Source organism: Numenius arquata, chromosome 19 (assembly GCF_964106895.1).
Source record: "Numenius arquata chromosome 19, bNumArq3.hap1.1, whole genome shotgun sequence".
Lineage (NCBI taxonomy): Eukaryota > Metazoa > Chordata > Aves > Charadriiformes > Scolopacidae > Numenius > Numenius arquata.
Window position 1 is genome coordinate 9,248,418 of NC_133594.1, and position 21,785 is coordinate 9,270,202.

Here is a 21,785-nt window from a genome sequence, read left to right on the forward strand (position 1 = left end):
TCCGTAGCAGGAGTGTTCTGGGAGGATTTGGGGAAGGGAAGGCGGCGGGGCTGCCTTCACCCAGCTCCACACGGGGCTGAGAGCCGTGCCTGGCCCCCAGCCCCTCGGAGCCAAAGTCTGCAGAAAGTTGTGCCCGGGCAGAGTGGTCCCCAGCACCCCGTTCCATCCCCCGTGGGACAAGCGGGGCAGGGGACAGAGCCCCGAGGGCAGCGGGGGTGTCCCCCGGGGTGCACAGGGCTCGGTGGCCATCCCGGGGAGAAGTTTGGTTCCGGGGGTGGCGGTGCGAAGCTGTAGTCGCTCAATGTGAAACTGCTCTGGCTGCACACGCGTGTGGCAAAACCGGTTACCGTGAAGAGCGAGCGGGGCAGAGAAGGGGAAGAGCGAGCCGGGGTGGAAATCGGAAGCGATTCTGGGTACTTTCAGCAAGTTGCTGTGGTAACTGCGCAGAATTTGGCTCTGAGGGCCAGACAATGAAACCTTTACTCATAGCAAGTTGTGATGGGCAACTCATTTCGTTACTGAGTTAATGGCAACTAATGGGCCCTCGGGCGGATGGTTTTTCCCAAATGGCATTTGTCACTCAGGGGCCTGATCTGGGGTTTCTCTCTGTCAGTCCCTCTGCTGGAGGAAAAGGCAGAGCCTACCCTCAAGCCCACCCCGAGTTTATTTTTAGGTGAGCCTCTCAGCTCTGGGGCCATGTGGTCCCTGCCCACCTCCATCACCCTGCGGGTGGGGGCCGGGTGTTGCAGCCCCCATCCCATCAGGCTTCCAGGAGGGGTCTCGACAAACTTTCCCTTGTCTGGGTGACACTAGGGGATGCAGCCCTCCCCTCTGCCACCCGGGACCTGCACTGTGGCTAACGTTCTCCTTCTGTTTGCAGGTTTAAGGTGCACGCAGCTCGCCGAATCCTGCCTCAACGGGGGCAAGTGTGAAACTTTTCTCAACGGGACGGAGGTGTGCCAGTAAGTATGGAGAAGCCAGAGGATTTTCATCTCCCCCGACCAAAGTATTGACATGCATGTTGACTTTGCTTTGAAGGCTCTGGATTTAATAGGGCAAGATGCGCTTTCTTTCCTTGAGTGGCAAGAATAACCTGCTTGTGTAGGAGTCGCCGCGAGTCTGGCAGGATCAGGCTTTGTTCCTAGCTGGGTGGAAAAACACGGGCAAAGGGCCATGTTTTGCTGGTGTTAACCTATGCAGACTGCCCTGCTGATGGAGCAGGAGGTAGAGCCAGCCCGTGGCGCTCGTTGGACCGTCGGGCGGGGAGGGAGGCTGTCTGTCTGTCTGTCTTCCAGCAACTCCCTCCTGGCCCTGAAGCGTTGCCTTTCAGTCCCTTGCACCGTGGCACTTCGTGGTGCGGTGTCCAGTACATCTCCAATAAACGTTCAAGAGAGGTTTCATGGCGTGGCTCTGGCTGCTGGAGATGCCCCATTGATGCCCGTAGGTCTGTGAGGCATCACCCGGGGCAGGCAGTGGAGCAGGGCCACATCCTCCCATGGCCCCGCCAATGCCGGTGCCAAGCTGCGGTCCAGCTCGGTATTCCTGGTGGGACCTGGCACCCGAGCAGGAGCTTTCTCCAAGCCGATTGTGGGGGAAACGGATGTATAAAGCGTTGGGACTCTTTGAAGGACCAACCGACCCACCGCAGCGATGGCCGATTCACTCCAGGCTCCCAGGGAACAATAACCGAGAGAAATGAATAAGACTCCAGCTCCCTTTTTAAAACTATTCCATAAAAGAAATGTGAATGGGCAAGGCTCTGTTTTCCGGCCAGATTTCCCCTCTGCCTGTTGAACGTGGCCTAAGCTGAGAGCAGGCGGGGAGACGTTCCCACCCACCCCAAATTTCCAAATAGGGAGTCCTCGGCGGAGGAACCTGAAGGCATTTCCAATCCCAACCTGTTGAATGGCAGTTTCCCTTGACAATGTGTGTTGCTTTTTGCAAATCCGCCTGGGTGCCGTTACTCTGCCCAGTAGCCGGGCACCTCCCGCCCCCTTCTCCAAGCTGAGCCCCCCAACCCTTTGGTGCAAATAAATCAGCAAATCAATCAGGCACATGAGCAATTTAATGGACAAAGGCTGGGTCCCTTTGTGAGCCACTAATGAATGCACGCCACTTTTTTTTGCACAGAAGCCCTTACCAACGCTTGACGCTCTAAATCTTGTTTTCTTTCATTCAAAGAGCGACAGCTGGGATTCGGTCGAAATTCGGCAGCTATTGTTAAGGGAGGCAGATTAATGCTGTGTGACTAATCATGTATGGCTTCCCAGAATGCCCAACCCTCCACCCCCTCCCCAACCTTACACCCCTCCTTTTCCTTGTGGTCATTCTTCCCTTTTTTTCTTAAGTCTCTGCAACTCCTGATTTACATTTCATGTGCAGATGGTGATGGAATCTAATTAGATCTAATGTGTGCGAGCTCTATTTGGAGGAGAAGCCTCCAAAGTAGGCTTGGGGTGGTGGTTTTTTTTTTTTTTTTAAGAGAAAAAGTTAACTTTAAGGAACTTCTTCGTTGCTAGCTGTGAATAACCGCCTCTCTCTTGGCTGCAGATGCCGGGATGGCTTCGCGAGTGTGTGCGAGTTATTTTTGCAGGAAACCGAGGTGTGGTGTGCTCGCAGTGTGTTAAAGCGCTTGTCCCGTGCGGGGTGCGCTCCGTGGGCGATGGGGGCAGATATTAGAGGTACTGCCAGACCGGAGGAGGTGCAGCTTTCCGAGGTATTTGATAGTAGCTCGCAAAATCCTGGTTTTTCGCTTGTTTGAATCTCTCTTTTACGAGGAGTTTTGCTTCCAAGCTTCTTAAACAAAGCAGAGCCAAGAACACAGATACCAGACGCAGAAAAGCTTGGCACTGCCCTTTGGCGCCTGCGTGAAATGCACCATTTTGGCTGCTGGCCACATCTCCGCTCGGCCTGGCACTTAACAAAGTTTGGCCATAAAGCCCCATTGTGCTGCCCCCACAAATCCAATTAGAAAGTGGAGTGAAATAAATAGCGTACGAGGGAGACGCTACTCCAGCGGACAAGTGTCCCGGCGTTTGTGGCGGGAGAGGGTTAGTTGGGTTACGCGAAGACGCCTCCGATAACACCAAAACCCCAGTTATCAGCCCTGTTACGGAAAGGGAATCGCCGGTGCGAGACAAGGAGCTTTCTCCGCCTTTATTATTTTACAGCGATAGTTTGTAAAACTCCAGGTGCCTTATCTTGCTTGTCCCTCTGCCAGGCAGTCCGGGGCACGCAGGGCTTTAATTGAATGGAGAGGACTGAGCATTTGATCGGCTGGAGGGCTCGCGACAGAAGCGGCCTAATTAAGCCGCCTTTGGAGCTGCTTTCCATCTTGGCAGGGGCGGCCGGGTCTTTCGGTGCTGGAAGAGCAGCGGCAGAGTTCTGTGCATCGTGCCCAGACTCCAACTGAAGGTGTTTCTGTCCCACGCATGGCACTTGCAGCAGATCTGGAACTTTAGAAGGTCCAGGCTGCGTTGGGCTCGGACCAGCAGACGATAGCTGCTGTGGCATTTGACGTGTGGTTTCGCAGCGCCGGGGAGCTGTGGCTTCCCAGAAAAGGCGCTCGCCTTTGACTAAGGCATTTTCCCAGACGAAATGAGAAGGTTTTCCAAAAGGACGTTTTGATTTCTAGTGATAGCTCCTAATTAGACTGTTGGGTAACCGTAGTTTTGACTGGCATCGCTGCAAACGAGCGGGGCTGATTTTAGATTGCTGTGCCATGTGACGGTTGTTCCCAGGACCTCCCTTGCTCCGCTAGTTAAAAGCAGATGGCATGAAAGAGGGCTGAGCTTCAAAACCCCGCTCCACCAGCCTTTCACCATTAAAGTCAGAGGAGCTGCGGCTGGGTTGTCATACTCTCGCCCGGAGAAGCCAAAGAGACGGCAAAGGGAAAGAATAAGTTAAATTAATCACTAGGCTTGCGCTGAAAAGGGGGAAAAGTCGGTTTGCTAAAGTACTTCCTCTGTTTATGAATCAGCACGGCGTTGTAGTTCAGCCGGGGCGATGGCTTCTGAGCTGGTGCCCATTGCCACCACCAGCTTCCACGGGCAGTGGGCCAGAAACCTTAGAAGAAACATTCAGAGGGGGACCGTAGCGGGAAGAGATGATTATTTTAGCTCAAAACTCTTTCAGGAGACAATCAGGAAGACAGAGGAGTGATCTGAGCCCTGCAGCTCTCTGCACCCTTCAAGTTATTCAACTGCTCAGTCATTGTTATCTCATTGTAAAGGGCGGAAGTTTCCTTCTGGTTTGGTTTTTCTCATGTGCTTTAACCCAACGTTATTTCCATGAAATAATAACAAAGAAAAAATGCAGTCTCCGTGCTGGAGAGGAAGAGGGTGGAGTGTTGAACAATCAACCAGAGGAAGCTCTTAAAGAAGTAGAGGAGCGGTGATTCAGCCATGTTGAGAACTCTTGATGGCTCTTTCGAGTCTGATCTCATTCTCGGAAAGAACAAGGTGGAAATGGGTAAGAGGGTAGATTAAAAATACAAAAGCGTCACCTGTTGTGGATTCCAGTGGAAGAGAAACTTAGCTGAGAAGCCCAGCTGGTGAGGTCACTAGGACACCAGTGGGATTTTGCAGCTCTTTTCTAGAAGAATCTCTGTTTACATCTCTCCTCTCTCCAAGGCGTCGTGATGGTTATCAATTGTCTCAGGTGGTCCCACTGACACCTGCTAACTTGCCTTGGGATTTTATTGGTTGGGCTGAGGTTTTTTTGCTTGTTTTTTCTCATGGCTTGGTAGTTGTGATGGCCAGAGGGTTGTACTGCGTTTGGGCAGGGGCCGACACAGGTCGTGCTCAGGAGGAGATATCTTGGCAGGTCCCTGCAGCAGAGATGAGCAGGAGAGGTGGGGTGATGCCTGCTGAGATGAATTTGCTCAGGTATTCACGGTGGCCATCACCTGAGAACAGAGTGGCCGGGTACTTGTAGCTGTTAAATGTGGCATCCCATGGTGTGATGCAGTGCACAGGGCTCTGCTCCATGGACAGCTGCTGGATGTGGCTTGCTTCGTCATACAGGGCACGTTTTATTCCACAGAAACCTCTGACTTGCTGTCTTCCTACCTGCTGGAAGCCACGATACATCCATTTGTATCTACACGCCCTGGTCTCACCTCCAAGGCTGTTACGGTTTATTGTATGTAGCATGAGGGAGACATGCTTGGTCATTGCAAGGCCACGCTATTCCCCAATTAAGGGCTTGGATAACATAATCAGCAAGCAGTTAGCAAGTTTTAAAATAACACTGTTTGGAAATTAACCTGCTCTTTCCAGGCCTGAAGGTGTGCTGACCCTCGTTTTGCTCGTGTTGGTAGGTGTCCCAAATGGTAACGGCCTGTGTACATGAGTGGAATGTGAAATTTATAGAGCATCAGTGTGTTTAACGAGGGAGTAGCCTCGGGGTGCAGTTACTGAGACCTGGTAAGCTCTGGATCTGGATGGAGACTTCTCCATGGTTGACGTGTTGCCAGACTCCAAGAGAAGGTTTTAGACCATGTGTTGGGGCTGCGGAATGGAAGAGCCTCTGGGATACAACTGAACCCCGCTTGGGAAGGCAGACATGCGATGGGGTCTGGGTTGAGTCCTGCCTCCGTCCCAGGGGCCAAAAAGGTGGTTGGGGTCCATCTGCTTCATTGTAGGTGGGTGGCTTTGTGTCCAGCTGGCTCCTGCTGCCACTTGGGAAGGGCAGCACCATGGGGTGCTTGTACTACTTGCTCATCACTGCCCAGGCTGGTCTGGGGCTTACCTCCTGCAGCCCTTCACTTCAGGGACAAGGGTTAGAAAGACCATCAGGCTGGAGAGGTGAAGGTTTGGGGTGATTCCAGATGCTTTCCGAATGGTGTTTTCATCTCATTGCGTGCCGTTGGCACACAGCACCGAGCCCCAGCGCCTGGAAGTGGCTGTGCCAAAATTCTGCAGGTCCCTGACGTTGCCCTCCTCCATGGTGCCCTCATGAGCCTGGATTTGCTGGAGGGAAGAGGCATCCCAGCTTCCCCATGGAAGGGCTCCATCCTGCAGTGCCAGGCTCCTTGGGGTTGGCCTTGATGGGTATTAGCAGCGATGGGTCGGTGTTACCGCCATCCTGAGGACTGCCGGCCATGGGCGTTGTGTTGGGTGCTCACCAGCCCAGGGCTCTACTCGTGCTTTGGTCTGGGGTAAAACTGCAGCTACTCGTGTTGGCCAAAGGTCTGGAACGAGCAGTAGAAATGCTGCTCTGGTGTTGAGGAGGGAGCGTTGTGTTTTTCTTCTTGGGTATCTGAGCTCGGAGGTATCCAGGAGCAGAGGCATGAGGGTCAGGGCTTTGGCATCTCTGGCATCACTGGGGTCTGATCAGGGCTGCAGAGCCAGGGCTCTGAAGGGCTCAGGAAGCCCCTGTTGGACCTAATAGCACAACTCTCTTTGCACATCTATTGCGTGTGATGGTGGGAAGTCTTTGGAGCACTCCCCTAGGTCTTAGTGACACCAGACCATGGCAGCTCCCATCTGCCTGCATGGAGAGCACCAGGACAATTAGAGATGCCCACCTGGGGACACCCCAGTCTTTACTTTGACATCTGAGGCTTTCTGGTAGAGCAGCTCGGCACTGCTTCCAGGTGGCCATCTGGCCAAGGTGTGATGTTGCCCGTTCGGACTTGCATGGCCTTTTGTGGACTCTGCCTTCCCCAGTGCATAGCAGTACCTGGACCCATTGCACCTCTTTGGTCTACATCGCTAGCGTGTGTCTGGTGGATCTCGTCTCACCTCCCCATGTTGCTGGGTGGCCCACAGCAGGGGTCTGTGGTATGGGACAGTGTTGGGGTTTCCACATGCGTCAAGAGAGGTCTGCTCAGTGCCTCAGTTTCTCTCCATGTGCTGTTACGTATCTGAGCATCAAAACCTGCCATGGTGCGAGGTGGAGCAGCACGACCTGCCAGGCACATCCCATCTCAGGGAGGTGAATTAGGCGATGGAGGTGCCTGTTGGTAAATACAGTGCTCGGTGAGAAAGATGCAGGATCGGGACCACAACTCAACCCCACGCATGGGCTTTAAGGGGAAGAATCTGGCTGGGTCCTGCGGGGAGCCTGCCCCAGGATGGAGCAGTGTCCTGCCCACGCACAGCAGGGTTCATCCCCGCTCGTGGCTGGTGATGTCCCACCTCTGTGTCTGCAAAGGGCCGTTGGGAGCAGGTGAGCGGGGCGTGCGCTGGGTGCGCCCCCCTCGCACAGCAGTAATTAATGTCTGCTTCAAGCTTTCACCCGCCACGTCCTCCCCCTTCCCCCACGGCAGCCTGGAGTTAATATTGGAAAAGTCAGTTAAACAGTTAATGTTTAGGCCCTGGTTATTAGGCCCTTGCACATTTCCAGCAAAGGGAGCGGAGTTGCATTTTAATGGGAAACTTTCACGCTCAGTCAAGTCGCAAAAATTTATTTGCGCAGAAGTCATTTTCTTTTAACAAGTTTTCACCCTAATTCCCTTCCCCAAAATCTGAATTTAATGGTATTTATATGGGAAATGGATTTATTAAGTTTTAATGATGCTATAACGTTGCCCTTATTTAATAGAAGGGGCACCCTGCAGGCAAGCGGTGGTGGTGGTGGGAGGGCTGGGTGCCGGGAGCACCGAGGGGCTGGGGACCTTCTTGCTTTGGGCTTGGTCTAAAGTCAGAGAAGGTGAGAGCTAGGGGTTCCAGGCTTTGCTTGGAGCTCCAGGGCTGGGCAGGATCAGTCCCAGGCTGTCACAAGGGCTGCAGGGCTGAGCCTTGCCTCCTGATTCCTCCTCATCCTCCAGTCGTGATGTGACACCACGGGTGTCCACCACAAGTGTCCCCAAGAGGAGCAACCAAAGGAGGGTCTTCACTTCGTCAATAGCTCATCCCATGTCCCTGTGCCGAGAGCACCTGCGTCACTGGGATGGTGGGGACCCCAAGGACCACACGCTCCCCACTGGCATCGCTGCCTGGGGGGGCTGTTTGTGAGCATGCAGTGATTTATTTTAAGATGGAAACTATCTGCTGTGAATGAGCAGCCCCGGGGAGGAGAGCATGTCCCCAGTGCTCCCGCCCCACCGGTGCATCTTTGCACAGGGGGATGAGGAAAAGACCCTCCCAAAGGCACTGAGGGCCAGTTGACCCATGGAAGAGCTCCTCCTGGGGCAGGTGGAGGAATGTGGCTGTCGAGAGCGGGATGTGCAGCACCGCCGGCTCCCGCCCTCGCACCCGCTGCCCCTCGAGCCCCGTGCGCCGGCTTCGGGGCGGGCTGGGAGAGTGACCCGGTGGGGGAGCACCCGGGAGAAGGAGGGGGGGGGGCCTCTCCCCGGCCCCCAGCCCCTATTAAAATGTTAGACACAGACCTCCAAGTCAAAAGGCAGGGCGACAGACGGCCCTTTCACAGGGCCTGCTGCTCCCCACAAAAGGGGGGTTTCCAGGGGAGGGGGGCAGGAATGCGGGCTGCGGCCGGAGGGCAGAGCCGCCACCATTGTCCCCGCTCCCTTGGCGAGGGCGTCATGTTGACACAGGGATTTCTGCCGGCAAAAGGTGTCGGAGGCAGGGTCTTCCCGCCCTCCCTCGCCGTTTCCTTGGTTAAACTCGGCAGCGACAGAAATCCCAGGATACAGATCCCGGGAGCAGATAATACCCGTCTGCTCAGAGGTGCTTTACGTCCATCGGGCCATAGTTTCCAAGGGGGAGAGTTGGCTTGTTTTTTGTTTTTTTTTTTGCTAAAAACTATTTTCAGGAGCTCTGCTTTGCTTACGAAGGGAAACCAGCAGCTTCGTGGCTGTGAGGAGCTGGATCCATTGCTGTCCGGCCGTTGCCATCTTTGCCCCGGCACGAATTGCTCTGGCTTTCGGGAGGGTTTGTGCTGCAGGAGCACCCGTGTGCTCTGCAAAACCCCCCTCTCCTCCTGTTTATAAATATCGGAGCTAAATATAGCTTGTTTAAACTCTTGGTGGCTGTTCAGATCCTAATCTCAAGTTTTATGTTCAGCGTTAGAAGAGTGGGATGGTGGGGTCACGCGTGTCCCGGGTGGGAGTTTTCCATATTTGGCTCTCGGGCAGCGCGGTGTTTAACCAAAGCTTGGTTTGAGGGGGAAAAGGAAAAAAAATAAGAGAGTTCATCATCGCTTAGTGAGACGGTGACACCGTGTGCGTGCCAGAGCTCCCGGGAGCCAAGCAGCGTGAATTCACCCTGCACGGGCAGCAAGTGTGGGCAGAGCGGGTGAAAATGGGCATTTACCCCAAAAGGGATGGGGAAGGGAGAGTGGCCTCGGGCACCAGCAGTGCTGGGCTGGCAGGTGGCCTGGGGAGGTGGGAATTCCTCATCTCCCCCAAATTCCGACTTTTCCTTCTGCTGGCTTAAAAAATAAAACAGTTTTAAAGGGAAAATGTTTGCAAATGAAAAATTGAAGCAGGGAGCGGTTGCAGCGGGTGATCTCGAATGCCACAGCTGCTGGAAAAGAGGAGGCAGGTAACTTAATGGTGTCTGACAGGGACACCGGCCACCCGTGTGGGCACTTGCTTGAGGACCTGCCCCAGGACACTCGCCCTTGCCCCACGAGTGGGCGGTGGGACCGTTTACTGGCCTCAGCCCAGGTTGTTCCCTGGGGATCCTCCTCTGGAAGCGCATCCTTCGTGGTCACCCCATGAATGGGCTTCTCCAAGAGAAGGAGCAGGGAGTGGGATGAGCGGGGAGAGCAGAGCTCAGCGCAGGGCTCCCACAAACAATGGGGCTCTGCGGATTCACACCGGCAGAGGATATAAAAAAACATCAACTGGGGAAAAAAAAAAAAAAATAAATTCATAGCAGCCATTGTTGAGGGTGGGAATGAGGCAAGTTTTGTCTTGGCCTCTTCCTTCGACATCTTTCATGTTTATTGTGAATGAAGCTCCATTGAAAGGCAGCTCCTTCCCAGGTAGCTGGTTACCGCCCGGTGAATAGCCTGGCCACTTTGCTTAGTAATGGGATTATATTGTTTTTCATTACAATGGGAACTTTGATTCCCAAACTGTCCTGACTAATGTCTGCTTAAGAAACAAAGCCATTTTTTTCCTCCTCTCTCCTTCGAGCTGGCAGGAGGAGTTTTTCCCCACTCCTGTCCATGAGTATATCCAGCTTTGGGAATTCCTTTAGTTTCTCTTCAGATGAAAGTCTGGGTCTTAAAATCTCAATTAGATGGCTTGGGCTAGGTCAAAAATGAAGTGGAACAAAAAAAACACATCAAAGACTTTGGATTGCAGTTTGCTTTTTTTTAATTAAACAAGACTGGAGATCTGCTCTTGCTTTATTAACCTGATGTCACTCGAAGTAACCTGCTGCTTTGCCAACCACCCTCCCTGTGTGAAACTCTGTTTTTTTCCCAGGCTGGTGTCCCGGTGTGTTTAATAAAGCAGGGCCTTGATGGGACTTCATAAAAAAAACCACCAGTTTGGTCTAGCGCTGGGTTTTGGTGCTGGAAGCCACGTTGCGGCTGCTGGAGGCGTTTGTGGGGCTGTGCCGGCGCCGGGGGAGCGCGGCAGGGCTGGTGAGAGCTTTGGGGTGCATCGCCCGGTCGGGGTCCCCCATATGGGCAAGGGGGAGCTGGGCAGCTCTGCTTTGGCTCTCCTGGGAGCCGTGGTGGAGCCTTTGGTTTCCTGATGGAGGCGGATGCCAGAAGCCACAGAGCAAAGCTCTAGGTGAGGTGCAGGGAACCCGGCCGTGTCCGCTGCTGGGAAGAGGGATCAAGTCCCTGCCCATGGCAGGGGGGTTGGAACTAGATGATCTTTAAGGTCCTTTCCAACTCTAGCCATTCTATGATTCTATGATTCTATGATTCTATGATCAAGCAGCCCCCGCCAGCCCCAGGCTGCCAGGGCAGGAGGGAGCATCCACAGCACCACGGAGCTCAGGGCAGTGTCCCAAAGTGTTCCTCATCTACCTGCACCCATCTTCCTTCTGCTGGCCCCAGGGTTGCCATGCCACCCTGAGCAGGATGGCAATGCCAGGGCAGGAGGTGGGAGCACAGCACAGGGTGCTGAGCTCTGCTTTCCCAGCGGGACCATTTTCCAGGGCTGTCTGCCTTCTCCTGGCTCCAGAGCGTGTTCACACACTTTGTGGGATGTTTCTGAAGTGGGCTTACACCGCTGGGAAGCCATCCCATAGACAGTCATATGCACCTGTGATCTCCAGTGATCGTAGTGTTAGATTTAGGTTGGAAGGGACCTTGAAGTTCGTGTAGTTCCAACCCCCTGCCCTGGGCAGGGACACCTCCCACTAGACCAGCTTGCTCAAAGCATCATCCAACCTGGCCTTGAACATCTCCAGGGATGGGGCAGCTACAGCTTCTGTGGGACAGGCCAGTGTCCCACCATGCAGGAACACAGGAGGGGCTTGTGGGGAGGCAATGGAATAGGACTGAATGGAATAAGACGGAATGGGAAGATGGAGTAAGAAGCAGATCTCTTCTCTCAGTGAGACAGAGACATATCCCCGAGCACTGGCCCTTTCTCTGGTCGGATCAAAGCTTGGGGAGATCTGGGTTCCCCGGGCTGGCACCGAGGAAGCGCGTTCTTAGAGGGAAGGGTGTAACTTCAGGAGAAAGCTGGGGTGTTGCTTCCCGGCTGTGCCAGGCAGGGAGCCACTGGCACAACTGGAAAAGTGACTCTTGTGCGTGAATGGCTGCTGGAAAACAAGCCTAGCGCCCGGGGTCTGCAGCTGCTGGGGCTGCGCGGGGGAAGGTGTGAAAGGAGGCGGTTGTGGTTCCCGTCGGTGAGCCCGAGGGTGACAGTTACCCCGAGAGTCGTGGGGACGATGGGGTAGGGTCGTGCCACCGCTCTGCGGCTGGGAGCAGCGTGCAGTGGCTGTGGTCTGTGTGCAGCTGGGGGGAGACACTCCTGGTGGTTATTTCTCCTTCCCTCAGCTGTTGCCCGCAAACACGTGAAATCTGAGTGTCCTGCTCACGCCTGGCCACTCGCTCTGCTCCACGGGGTCCAGACCATGCTGGCATAGCTCTGTCATGCAGACTGTTTTCTGATGGAGAGTGCTCTGTGGGTGTGATGGTCCCTCGGTGGGGACCCTCGGCACCATGCAAGGTCACAGCTGTGGTTTCTGGACCACCTCTGCATTGGGGTGGCTCTGCTGGGGACTCTGGGGCGCAGGGAGGGTGGCTCGTCTGGGATGGCTCCTCCGGGACACGGGTACCACGGGGCAGAGAGTGGCATCTCCTACAGCCCAGCCTGCGACCGGTGTTGGGGTGGGGGCTGCTCCTCCTGGTGGGGGAGACCATTCGCTGCTGCCCCAGAGGCAGCGGGGATCCTCCTGGCCCCATTAGTCTCAAGTACCCCCAAAATGGGGCTGGAGTGAAGACCTGAGCCCCCCCTCCTTGGCTTTCCCACGGTGCTCGTACCTTGGGGAAAACAACCGCGGCCGTTTATGGTTCGAGCAGATGAGGGTGAGGAAGAGGTTATCTGATAGCAGTGCAGATAAGAGGCAGCTTGGATGTGGGGCCAGGGGCTGGGATGGGGCTCCCCGCCAGCCCCCCGGCCCCTCCCGCAGCATGAGGCTGCCCCCCGCCATGGGATGGGGACGGGGGACAGCCCCTGCGTGTCCAGTGGCTGCGCTGCAACTTGTACCTGGTTTTCATTTTGCTTTTTGGTCTATTTTGTGCGTTTTAAGCCCGAGGTGGGTTTTACCTCCAGCCCTGCCACGGTCTCAGCCCTTGGGAGAACTCCCTGGGGCCCTGCAGGAGGGCAGTGGGTGGTGTGAGCGCGGCCGTTCTCAGCTGTGGGGTGATGCACGCTGAGTCCCCCCCCCACATCCAGGGCATCCCCCATGCACCCAGCACCGCTGAAACACCCCCCGCAGCCCCCGGGCTGGGCTTGTGCAGGGCTGATACATCCCCAATTTGAACAAAGCCCCCGTGCCGCCATGCGGGAGCCGTGCCGTGCCGGGGTGGGGTGGGCTGCGGGAGCGCCTAGGTGTCATCTGTGCTGGCCGTGGCAGATGGCAGCTCAGCGCAGAAAGGAAAACATTAGTCTTGGGTCAGAGGTCGCAGAAACATCTGCCTCGGGATGCTTTCAGTGCCCGCATTGCTGCGGAGGGACAAAACCTGTTGCTGGTGGGTCGGAGGAAAAAAGCCTTGTGCGCTGCAAGCGGGGAGGGAGCGAACAAAGGGCCGGCCGAGCTGCACGCACGGAGCACCCGGAGTGGTGGCCACGGGCTAGTGAGGGGCCGGGACGGGCACCCCGACCCTGCTGGTGGGGTGAGGGGGCGCTGGAAGCCGCGGTGCCCGGGCAAGCACGTGTGTCATGCAAAGCTGGGGCAGCGGCGTGGCAGCAGGGCTTGTTGGCGCTCGGATATTTCTGCGGCTCATTCATGCTTTTGATTATACGATCTGCCGAGCTTTATTTTTTTTTTTTTTTTTTTTCTGGAGCCTTTGCTGAAATCACTGCAGCGTTGGGCCCTCGTTTGTAACTCGTTAAGGATGCGCAGCAGACACAACAAATGCACGTGCCCACGCTGAGCAGATCCAGATTTGGCCAGGGCTCGGCGCTGGGAGCGGGGTGGGAATTTGGGGCTGCTGTTGCCGTTCCCAGGCCGTCCCCCGGGACTCGCTGTCTGACCTTGGACAAGGCCTTCTCCATCACCCTTCACATTGCCCATGAATCGTGCCGGAGATTTATGGGTCGGGAGCACGGCTCATTATTAATTGTGCCTCCCCCCTCGCAGCAGTTTGTGCTCCAGGCGCGGGCGCTCGCTTGGGGCCAACGTGGAGGGGGAATCACAGAATCACGGAATTGTTGGAGTTGGAAGGGACCTTCTAGAGATCATCTAGTCCAACTCCCCTGCCAAAGCAGGATTGCCTATAGCACATTACTCAGGACTGCATCTGGGCTGAAGGGAAGAAGCATCGCAGCCCGGTGTCGTGGGAATCCAGCCCCTAGACTCTGCCTGACCCCCCCAAAACAAAAAGCCACCAGGATGGACGGGACCCCCAGACACTCAGGGGGTGTAAATCAGCATGTTTGCACCTGCAAGGAGCACACGCAGCATCCCCATCTGCAGGGATGGGGACCAGCTGCTGCATCCCTGCCCCCTGTCCTGCCTTCGGTGACAACCCCAATCCTTCGGTTAGGTCACATAGAGAACATCCTAGAAGTGAAGAGCTGTGAGACTGTCCACCCTGACTTGGTCTTTGTGCCAGCACAGCGCTGGGAGAGGGAGCATCGTGCATTGGAGCAGGGCTCGGCCATCGCCACGGGGTAGGGATGCCGTCACCTTCCGTCACCATCTAAAACAGCGGGGTGGGTCGGGGCTGGAGCATTTGGTGCCTCTTCAGCAGGTTAGTGAGTCAACGGAAACGTTTCTCAGCTGCGTGCTCAGGGGAGGGAGAGACACCGGTATTTTTAGCCGTTCCTGTCTGGGTCGGGAACGGGGCGTGCGTCACGCGTGGGACCAGGAGCACGGCCACGCTGGCCGCTCCGGGGATTTCACAGAGGCTCCTCAGGACCCCGGGGAGCTTGGCCGCCTTTCACCGCCTTGGAGCTGGTTTCTAATGGCCCTTCTGAGCTGTTTTGATCTTGGAGCACCCGCCCTGTCCTCTGCCGGCACATATATCTATAATTAAAGCATAGCTTTAATGTCTCTTATGCTGATTTCCATAAGCTGCTTGGGGTTCGGTTTGGGTAGCCCTCGCTTGGGAAATGCCAAAGGAAAAACCACAGGGTGATCTTCACCTGGCTGTGCCCGCGGGGACGTTGCATCCTCCATGTCTGCTCACCTGGGAGCCCTGATGCCACCACCCACTGGTATTTTTTTTTTTTTTACAGAAAATAAAGCTTTGCTCCCTGGGCTGAACTTCAGGAGTGGTTTTAAGCCTCTGGAGAAGTAGGTGGATGTATGATGAGGTGGCAGCATGGCTGGGAGTTGAACCTGGCTCTGCTGAATCCAGCCTTTCCAGACCTAGGAGAGCTGAAAAATAACTATGTCTTGGGCTGGCCTTATTCTTCACCTGGTTTTTGATCTCTTGCTTTGCATGCGAGGCTTGTCTCCAGGCTTTCCTCAGCAGCCAGGACTCTAAAGCTGTTGCGGTCGTCGGGCTTTTAAGTGCAGCTCGAGAGTCTTCAGCTGTGAGTGAGCTCTGGGACCCCTGTGGGGAGGAAATTCATCCCATGGCTTCGGTCCGCAGCCATGCTCTTCCCTGCCTCGTCTCAGACTTGCAAACGTGGGCAGGAACAGCATCGCTTCTGTGCAGAAGTGTCTGCAGATGATGCAGGAGGGGTGTGGAAGCCGCCGGGTGCGAGCCTGCTCGTGGGCACATCCCCGGCGCTGCCGTGTGGGAGCAGAGGAGCGTCTGGAGTCCTCATTTCCTGCTCTTGCTGAGCAGCGATATCACTGTCGTGACAGAGATGTCCCTGCCGTCAGAGGCCTTTTGCTCTCAAACCTTGAAAAGAAACTGAGATGACTTGGAAACCGTGGAAGGAGGTTGAGAGGGCTCCCTGAGCTGGGAGATGGCGTGGTGCGTGGGCAATGGGTACGCGAGGGCTGTCCCCGTCCCTGCCAGGGTTGTGGTCGTGGCCCGGGAATCGCCAGGCATCCACAGCGGGTCTGTGCTGCGCAGGTGCCAACTCTGCGTGATGCAAACTCCTCCCTGGGTCACAGGAGTGACTTGCCGGATTTTACGGGTGCCTGTGTCGTATTGCTTTGTTTTTTCTCAAGAGTTGCTTCACCAGCACTTCTCCGTGGCTGGAAATACCCCTCTTGCAGGGAGGGGAAATGCCACGCGTGAGCGTATCCCGGTCCTGCCTGCCCTCGAGTGCCCATCGCTCAGCTCAGCCCCTCTGGCCGGGGCAGACCCGTGCTCAGCCCTTCCCCGGCGCCTGCTGCACCCTCCTCACTCCTTCAGCTGATTGCGGCCATAAACCAGCTCTTAAAACAAACACATAGAAGGCCATTTAAAAAAAAAAAAATCGGCAAACTCCGTGAAACTTGAGGGGTTTCCTGAAACAAAAGCCTGGAAAGCACCTGGGCAGCCCAGCCTGGGCACTGCCAGCGGCTCCAAACGCCCCTGTGCCTTCAGGCAGGGGCTCCCCTGTTCCCCAGGGGAGTTCCTCCAATCACTAATTAACCTCCTAGCTAATAACCGTGCCCAGGCTCGGGCTGGGCTCTGCTCCGGCTTCCCATCCCTGAGCTCAAACCACCGCTTGCCTGCGCTGAAATTGGAAACGGTCCGACGACTAATTGGGTGGGAGGGCTTTCGTCTCCGCGCCCCTCGCCCTGGCCTCACTGAAGTCCCGGGATGGTGCGGGAGCCCCGATCTCAGCCATCCCCCAGGGATGCAGAGCATCCCCTCCTGGTCCCGGCTGCCCACGGCCAAAGCCCGCGCCGTGGCCGTTCCCGCGCACTCGGTGTTTCCCGCGCAGCCCCCGGGGCTCTTTGTCCAGCATCAAACTTTTTTTCTCCGCCTTTTTCCTCCCATTGGAGCATCTCGTGACGCTTCCCTGTCCGCCAGCCGCCGCCAGAGCCCGGAGGATTGTTTTAAGAAAAAAAGCGTGTGTGGTGCGGGGAGGCCGGAGGGTTGAGGCGGGGGGAAGAGCGGTGCTTTTAACAGATGACTGCACACTTGAGCGGTTTGCCAGCGGCGTGCCTTCGCCGGCCGCCCGGGCCCCCGCACAATGGCCCCTTCTCAGCCCTCGCATTCCCCCACGCGGGGCCACGGCGCAGCCACCCAGAAGCGCCGTCGCCCCACGGCCGCGGCGCCCCGGGCTCGGAGCCGCCGGCTCGCCGGGCATGGACCGCGGGCGCCGGCAGCTGCTCTGCCTCATTAGGATGCACACCTGCTCCCCGCCGCCCTTTGTGTGCCGAGCAGATGCCCTGATTTATTATTATACACATTTTCTTTTTCATTTGGCCTGGATAATGCCGTCTCATTAACTCAAAATGTCTCCGAATCCTGACAAATTCTCACACAATCCCCAACAATGAAATCAGAATTGGGTTAAAAAAAAAAAAAAAAAAAAAATAGGGGAAGAGGAGAAGTGGGGAGTGGGGCCGAAATGTGGTCCTGCCGCTGGCACGGCGCGGCAAAGCGTGGCGGCTCCGTGTTGGGGCCGGCTGAGGGTGGGGGTTTGCTGGCTCTGCTTCACTGCAAGAGCCCCACGTTCTTGTTTTGGGGTTCGCAGGCTGGTGGGGGTTGCGGGTGGGTGCTCTGCTCCGCAGTTGTGGGGTGCAGCGTTCCCCAGGACCCTCCCTGCTCGCCCCACGGGGACTGTGTGCTGCGGGAGCCTTGGAGGCCATGCACAAGGCTCGGTCCCACCAGCTCGGGTGGCAACGGTGCGAGCACATGGGGGATGCCCCGAGCTCCAACCTGCCAAAGCACAGCAGGGAGCACGGTCCCCCAGTGCTTGGGTGCTGTCATCTTCCTCGGCCATCACCTCCAGCAGTGGTTGCGTTACCCCAAGCTCACGGCGGTGCATGAAACCACCCCCGGATTTATTTCTGCTCTCGAGGACGGTGATAGCAGCCCAGCGTGAGCTGAGCGTGGCGTGTCCTGCTCTGCAGCGGTGGCGTTGCCGTCGCGGTGTGGGACAGCAGTGTGCCGGCAGCATCTCGCTCCTCCCATGCCCAACTCGCAACGGCTGCTCGGCAGAGCCCAGCCAGGGCAGAAAATCCCCCTTTGGAATGGGTGTAATGTGAGCAGAGCTGACTGGGGACAAAACGCGTGGCGTCTCACGTTGCAGACAGGATACAAGAGATGCCGTGCAGGGAGGGTTTGTGCTGAAGGGCCTCATCCCTGGGATCTTTTGATGTCAGGTTCCCTTCGTCTCTCTCTGCACAGCTTTGTTCCGTCCTCCCTTTCCTGGGGGGCAGCTCCCTGCTCTGTAGGGTCCTTTGCCGGCTCCGTGTCCTGCCCAGCCTTGCCAGGGTTTGCCCTTGCGGCGCATCCCCATCGGCTGCCCCGGTCCTGCAGCAGGCAGTTGGTTGAGCCCCGTCAGCCAACAGTGACAGATGGTAGAGCCGGTGGCTGCGTCAGGGGGGCCTTTTCTCAGGGCCCCCAAGCAGAGGGGACGCAGCATCCAGGGCCACTTGTCCCTTCTTGCACAGGGTTTGTCTTCGGGGAAGATCTCAGCAGGCTGCAAGGAGCAGGAACGTGTCCCACCAGTTACCAGCCAACGCTGAGCCCGTGTTTGGTCGTATTTGAATGATTTCTTAGGATGGATCGAGGATGAAAATGGCCCTGGTGGAGCAGGGACCCCGCTGCGGGCAGGGACGCAGGGCTGTCCCCATGCTGCTTGGCCCCATGGGCCACCTCGGGGTTTCCTCTCCCTGGGGGTCTGTAGGTGCCCTGGGTCGCGTGCAGGTATGGGGGTGCCTCTCCTGGCTCCACCACGTCTCCCTTTGTGCCTTGGTATCCTCCTCAGTGGGGGGGGGGGCACAAAAAAACTCCATTGCGATGAGAAGCAGGACGTCAGCACTGGAGGCTGCGGTTTTGCAAGTCGGTGCAGGCCCCTGGATGGGGGACGCCTTTGTTCGCGGCGCCTCTTTCATCTTCCTCTTCTCAGCCCAGAGCGGCCAGGGCAGAGCCGTTGCCATTGCCAAACCCGACGTGCCGGGATGCGGTGCGGGGTCGGGCTGGGGGGAGGTGTTCCCAGAGCTGGTCCCTGGGGTGGCCGGGTGCCCCACAGCCCTTGGTTGGGGGGGGGGGAGGGTGGTCCCATCCCGGCTGACGGGGTCTCTCGTCCCTCCAGGTGTAGCGGTGCCTACGTGGGCGAGCGGTGCCAGCTGCCCAACCCCTGCCTCAGCTCCCCCTGCAAGAACGCCGGCACCTGCACCCCGGTGGTGCGCGGCAGCACCGTGGACTACACCTGCGCCTGCCGCCTGGGCTTCACCGACGAGCTCTGCCTGACGCCCCGCGACAACGTCTGCCTCAGCAACCCCTGCCGCAATGGGGGTACCTGCGATCTCCTGACCCTCAGCGAGTACAAGTGCCGCTGCCCGCCGGGCTGGTCAGGTGAGGCAATGCCGTGGGGACACGGTGGCCCGGCCAGCGGGGAGAGGGGACAGCCGATGAGAGGGGTTGCCCCTGGCAAACCCCCATGGATGGAGATGTGGCACCTCTGATTTCGGCTTCCTCCAGCGCTGGGGGAATAGAAGGGAGTCTGTACACCTGAGCAGGGGCTTGGGAGGGTCCCTGGCTGGGTGAGCTGCAAGCCTCCGGCACGGGAGAGGGTTTTACGGGGGGGCAGAGGTGGGGGGAATTAGTTGCACCCCCTGTGAGCACAGTCCCAGAGCTGGGTCTGTGCTTCAGCGCAAAGATGGCTCTCACCGAGAGCTGCGGTTTGCATCCTCATCCTCCTTCCCTGCCCTCCCCAGGCAAAACCTGCCAGCAGGCCGACCCCTGTGCCTCCAACCCCTGCGCCAACGGGGGCCAGTGCGTCCCCTTCGAAGCCCACTACATCTGCCGGTGCACCGCCGGCTTCCACGGGGCCAACTGCAAGCAGGACGTCAACGAGTGCAACATCTCACCCTCCGTCTGCAAGAACGGCGGGAGCTGCACCAACGAGGTGGGCACCTACCAGTGCTCCTGCAAGCCGGCGTACACCGGGCAGAACTGCGAGCACCTCTACGTGCCCTGCAACCCCTCGCCCTGCCAGAACGGGGGGACGTGCCGCCAGATCGGAGACACCACCTACGACTGTACCTGCCTGCCAGGTAGGGGCTGCCTCTCAGGGGAGGGGACGGGGACCAGGGACCCCCTTGCAATCACTTTGCCGCCTCCAAACAAGTAGTGCCCAGTCTTCTCTTCCCCCCAGTTATGGCTCTGGGAAGGACAAAAACGAGGGGCTGGGGGCTCCCTGTGCTGCCGGCATTTGGGAAGATGTTGGGCAGCGATGCCCAAAGAGGAGAGGTCACCCGGGGGCTCTTTATACTTGGTGATTCACCAAAATAGCTCTTCCAAAACAACTGTTGCAGCCGAGGCCCCTGTGCGGATGCTCATATTCCAGAATAAGAGTGCCTTTTTCCGCTTTAGCTTAATCCACTTCCAGAATGGAATAATTAGGCCGGAATAGCTATTTTGGATAGTTTCCGAGTGCGAGTGGAGTTGGGGAAGGGAGACCCTCTCCGTGCTCACTGCTGCTCCCTCCGGCAAGCACCGGAGCAGCCCAGCTGAATTACAGCCTCTGGAATGAAGGGGTCTTGTGGGAGGGGGCCCGGTGGGGGCTGTCGGGGAGCTCAGCACCCTATCCAGGAGCTCGGCACCCTCAAGGAAGCTTGGCACCTGGCGTGCTGGAAGAAGGAGAAGCGGCTGCGAAAGGGTCCCTGACCCCAGCGAGCCCTTTCGCTTCTGCCCTCGGCAGCGGTCTGCGGGGAGCGGAAGGGGCTGCGTGTGGCCCCACGCTCCCCCCGGCCCCGCACCGCCAGGAGAAATGAAATAGCGGAGTTTCCTGCCGGCAGGCGGCCGGCACAGCCCCGAGCCAGGCTACTACCTGGTGCAGCCCCACACTCAGACCAGGCTGTGTTTGCCCGGGGGCGAGTGCCATTTCTCACCCAAGCCGGCCACGCTGTCTGGCTGCAGCAGACGCGGAGGGGACGCATCCGCCCTCTCCCTCGGAAGGAAGCTGTGGGCAGTGCGAAGCTGCCCGAAAAGTCCCTCGTGGGATTGCTTTGATCTCCTCTGGTTGCCCGTAGCCCCACAGGCGCTGGGGCAGGATGAGGGGCCGGCAGCTTCTCTGCTCTGCACCCCAGGCAGTGCTTGGCATTACTGGGGGGGCATCCCTCTGCCATAGCTCCTGCCCCACTACCACCGGGGACGTTGCATCGGGGTCTCCCAGGGTGGCACAGATGAACCCGCATCCTGCTGGCCGCCCAGTCCGGCACCGGGGGAAGACGCACGATCCCCACGGGGCAGCATGGGGGGTCTCATCTTGATCTCTGACGCAGCCTCAGAGGTTCAGTCCCCTTCCCAAAGCTTTTGGCCGCAATAATTCAGGAGACTCGGTGGCGAGACACTGGCCCAGGTTGCCCAGGGAGGTGGTAGATGCCCCTTCCCTGGAAACATTGAAGGTCAGGTTGGACGGGGCTCTGAGCAACCTGATCTCGTTATCCCTGCTCCTTGCAGGGGGGGTCAGACTAGATGGCCTCTAAAGGTCCCTTCCAACCCCAACTATTTTATGATTAACCATCCAAAATACGCAGGGCCCTGCAGGATCTCCTGCTTCCCCACCCAGGCTGGAGCAAAGCTCCTGTCCTTAGGGCCAGTGAGGCATTGATGGGGTGAGCAGTGCCGGAGAAGGAAGCTTTTCCTTCCGGAATGAGCCGGCGCAGCCGGGAGCTCCCAGGGGCGATGCTCGTTGGGAGCAGCTCCCAGCCCGCAGGGACGGGCAGGAGGAGCGGCGCTGGCCCTGCCCTGCCATTCCCGCTGACGAGGCGCTTTCCCCGGAGCAGCCCAAGCGTTGGGCAGGTCGGGGTGAGGTACGGCCCCGGGGGAGCATCCCTGCTGCGGGGTGTGGGGGGGGGGAGGATCGGCGCTTTCACACCCAGCTGCGGCTTCGTGGGCCGTTTCCAGGAGCTTTGCATGCTGCACGAGCTGGTTCGTCTCCCGCGGGGTGGCACGGCCCCCGCTCCGGGAGGGGGGACAAGGGGGGTGTCCCACGGCACTGCCGCCATCCGGCATGGCTCGCTGCAGGAGTTGCATCGGCTTCGGGCGGAGGCAGGAGGGACAGGGGGCTGTTTCTCATGATAAGAGGGTGATTGATACGCTGGTATGCAGCGCAGCAGACCTGAAACAATGTCCCCTTTTCATTCCCGGAGAGGCCTGGCCGTACCGGG

The 21,785-nt window shown here is 57.7% G+C and overlaps 1 protein-coding gene across 2 annotated transcripts in view; it reads left to right on the forward strand.

Annotated features, from left to right (window-relative positions):
* Positions 1-21,785, forward strand: part of NOTCH1 (notch receptor 1) — a 43,037-nt gene that overhangs the window by 927 nt on the left and 20,325 nt on the right. For both annotated transcript variants that reach the window (XM_074161398.1, XM_074161399.1), the window contains exons 2-4: positions 881-962; positions 18,704-18,966; positions 19,329-19,667. In XM_074161398.1, the coding sequence (XP_074017499.1) occupies positions 881-962; positions 18,704-18,966; positions 19,329-19,667 (684 nt within the window). The remainder of the gene's footprint in view (positions 1-880; positions 963-18,703; positions 18,967-19,328; positions 19,668-21,785) is intronic.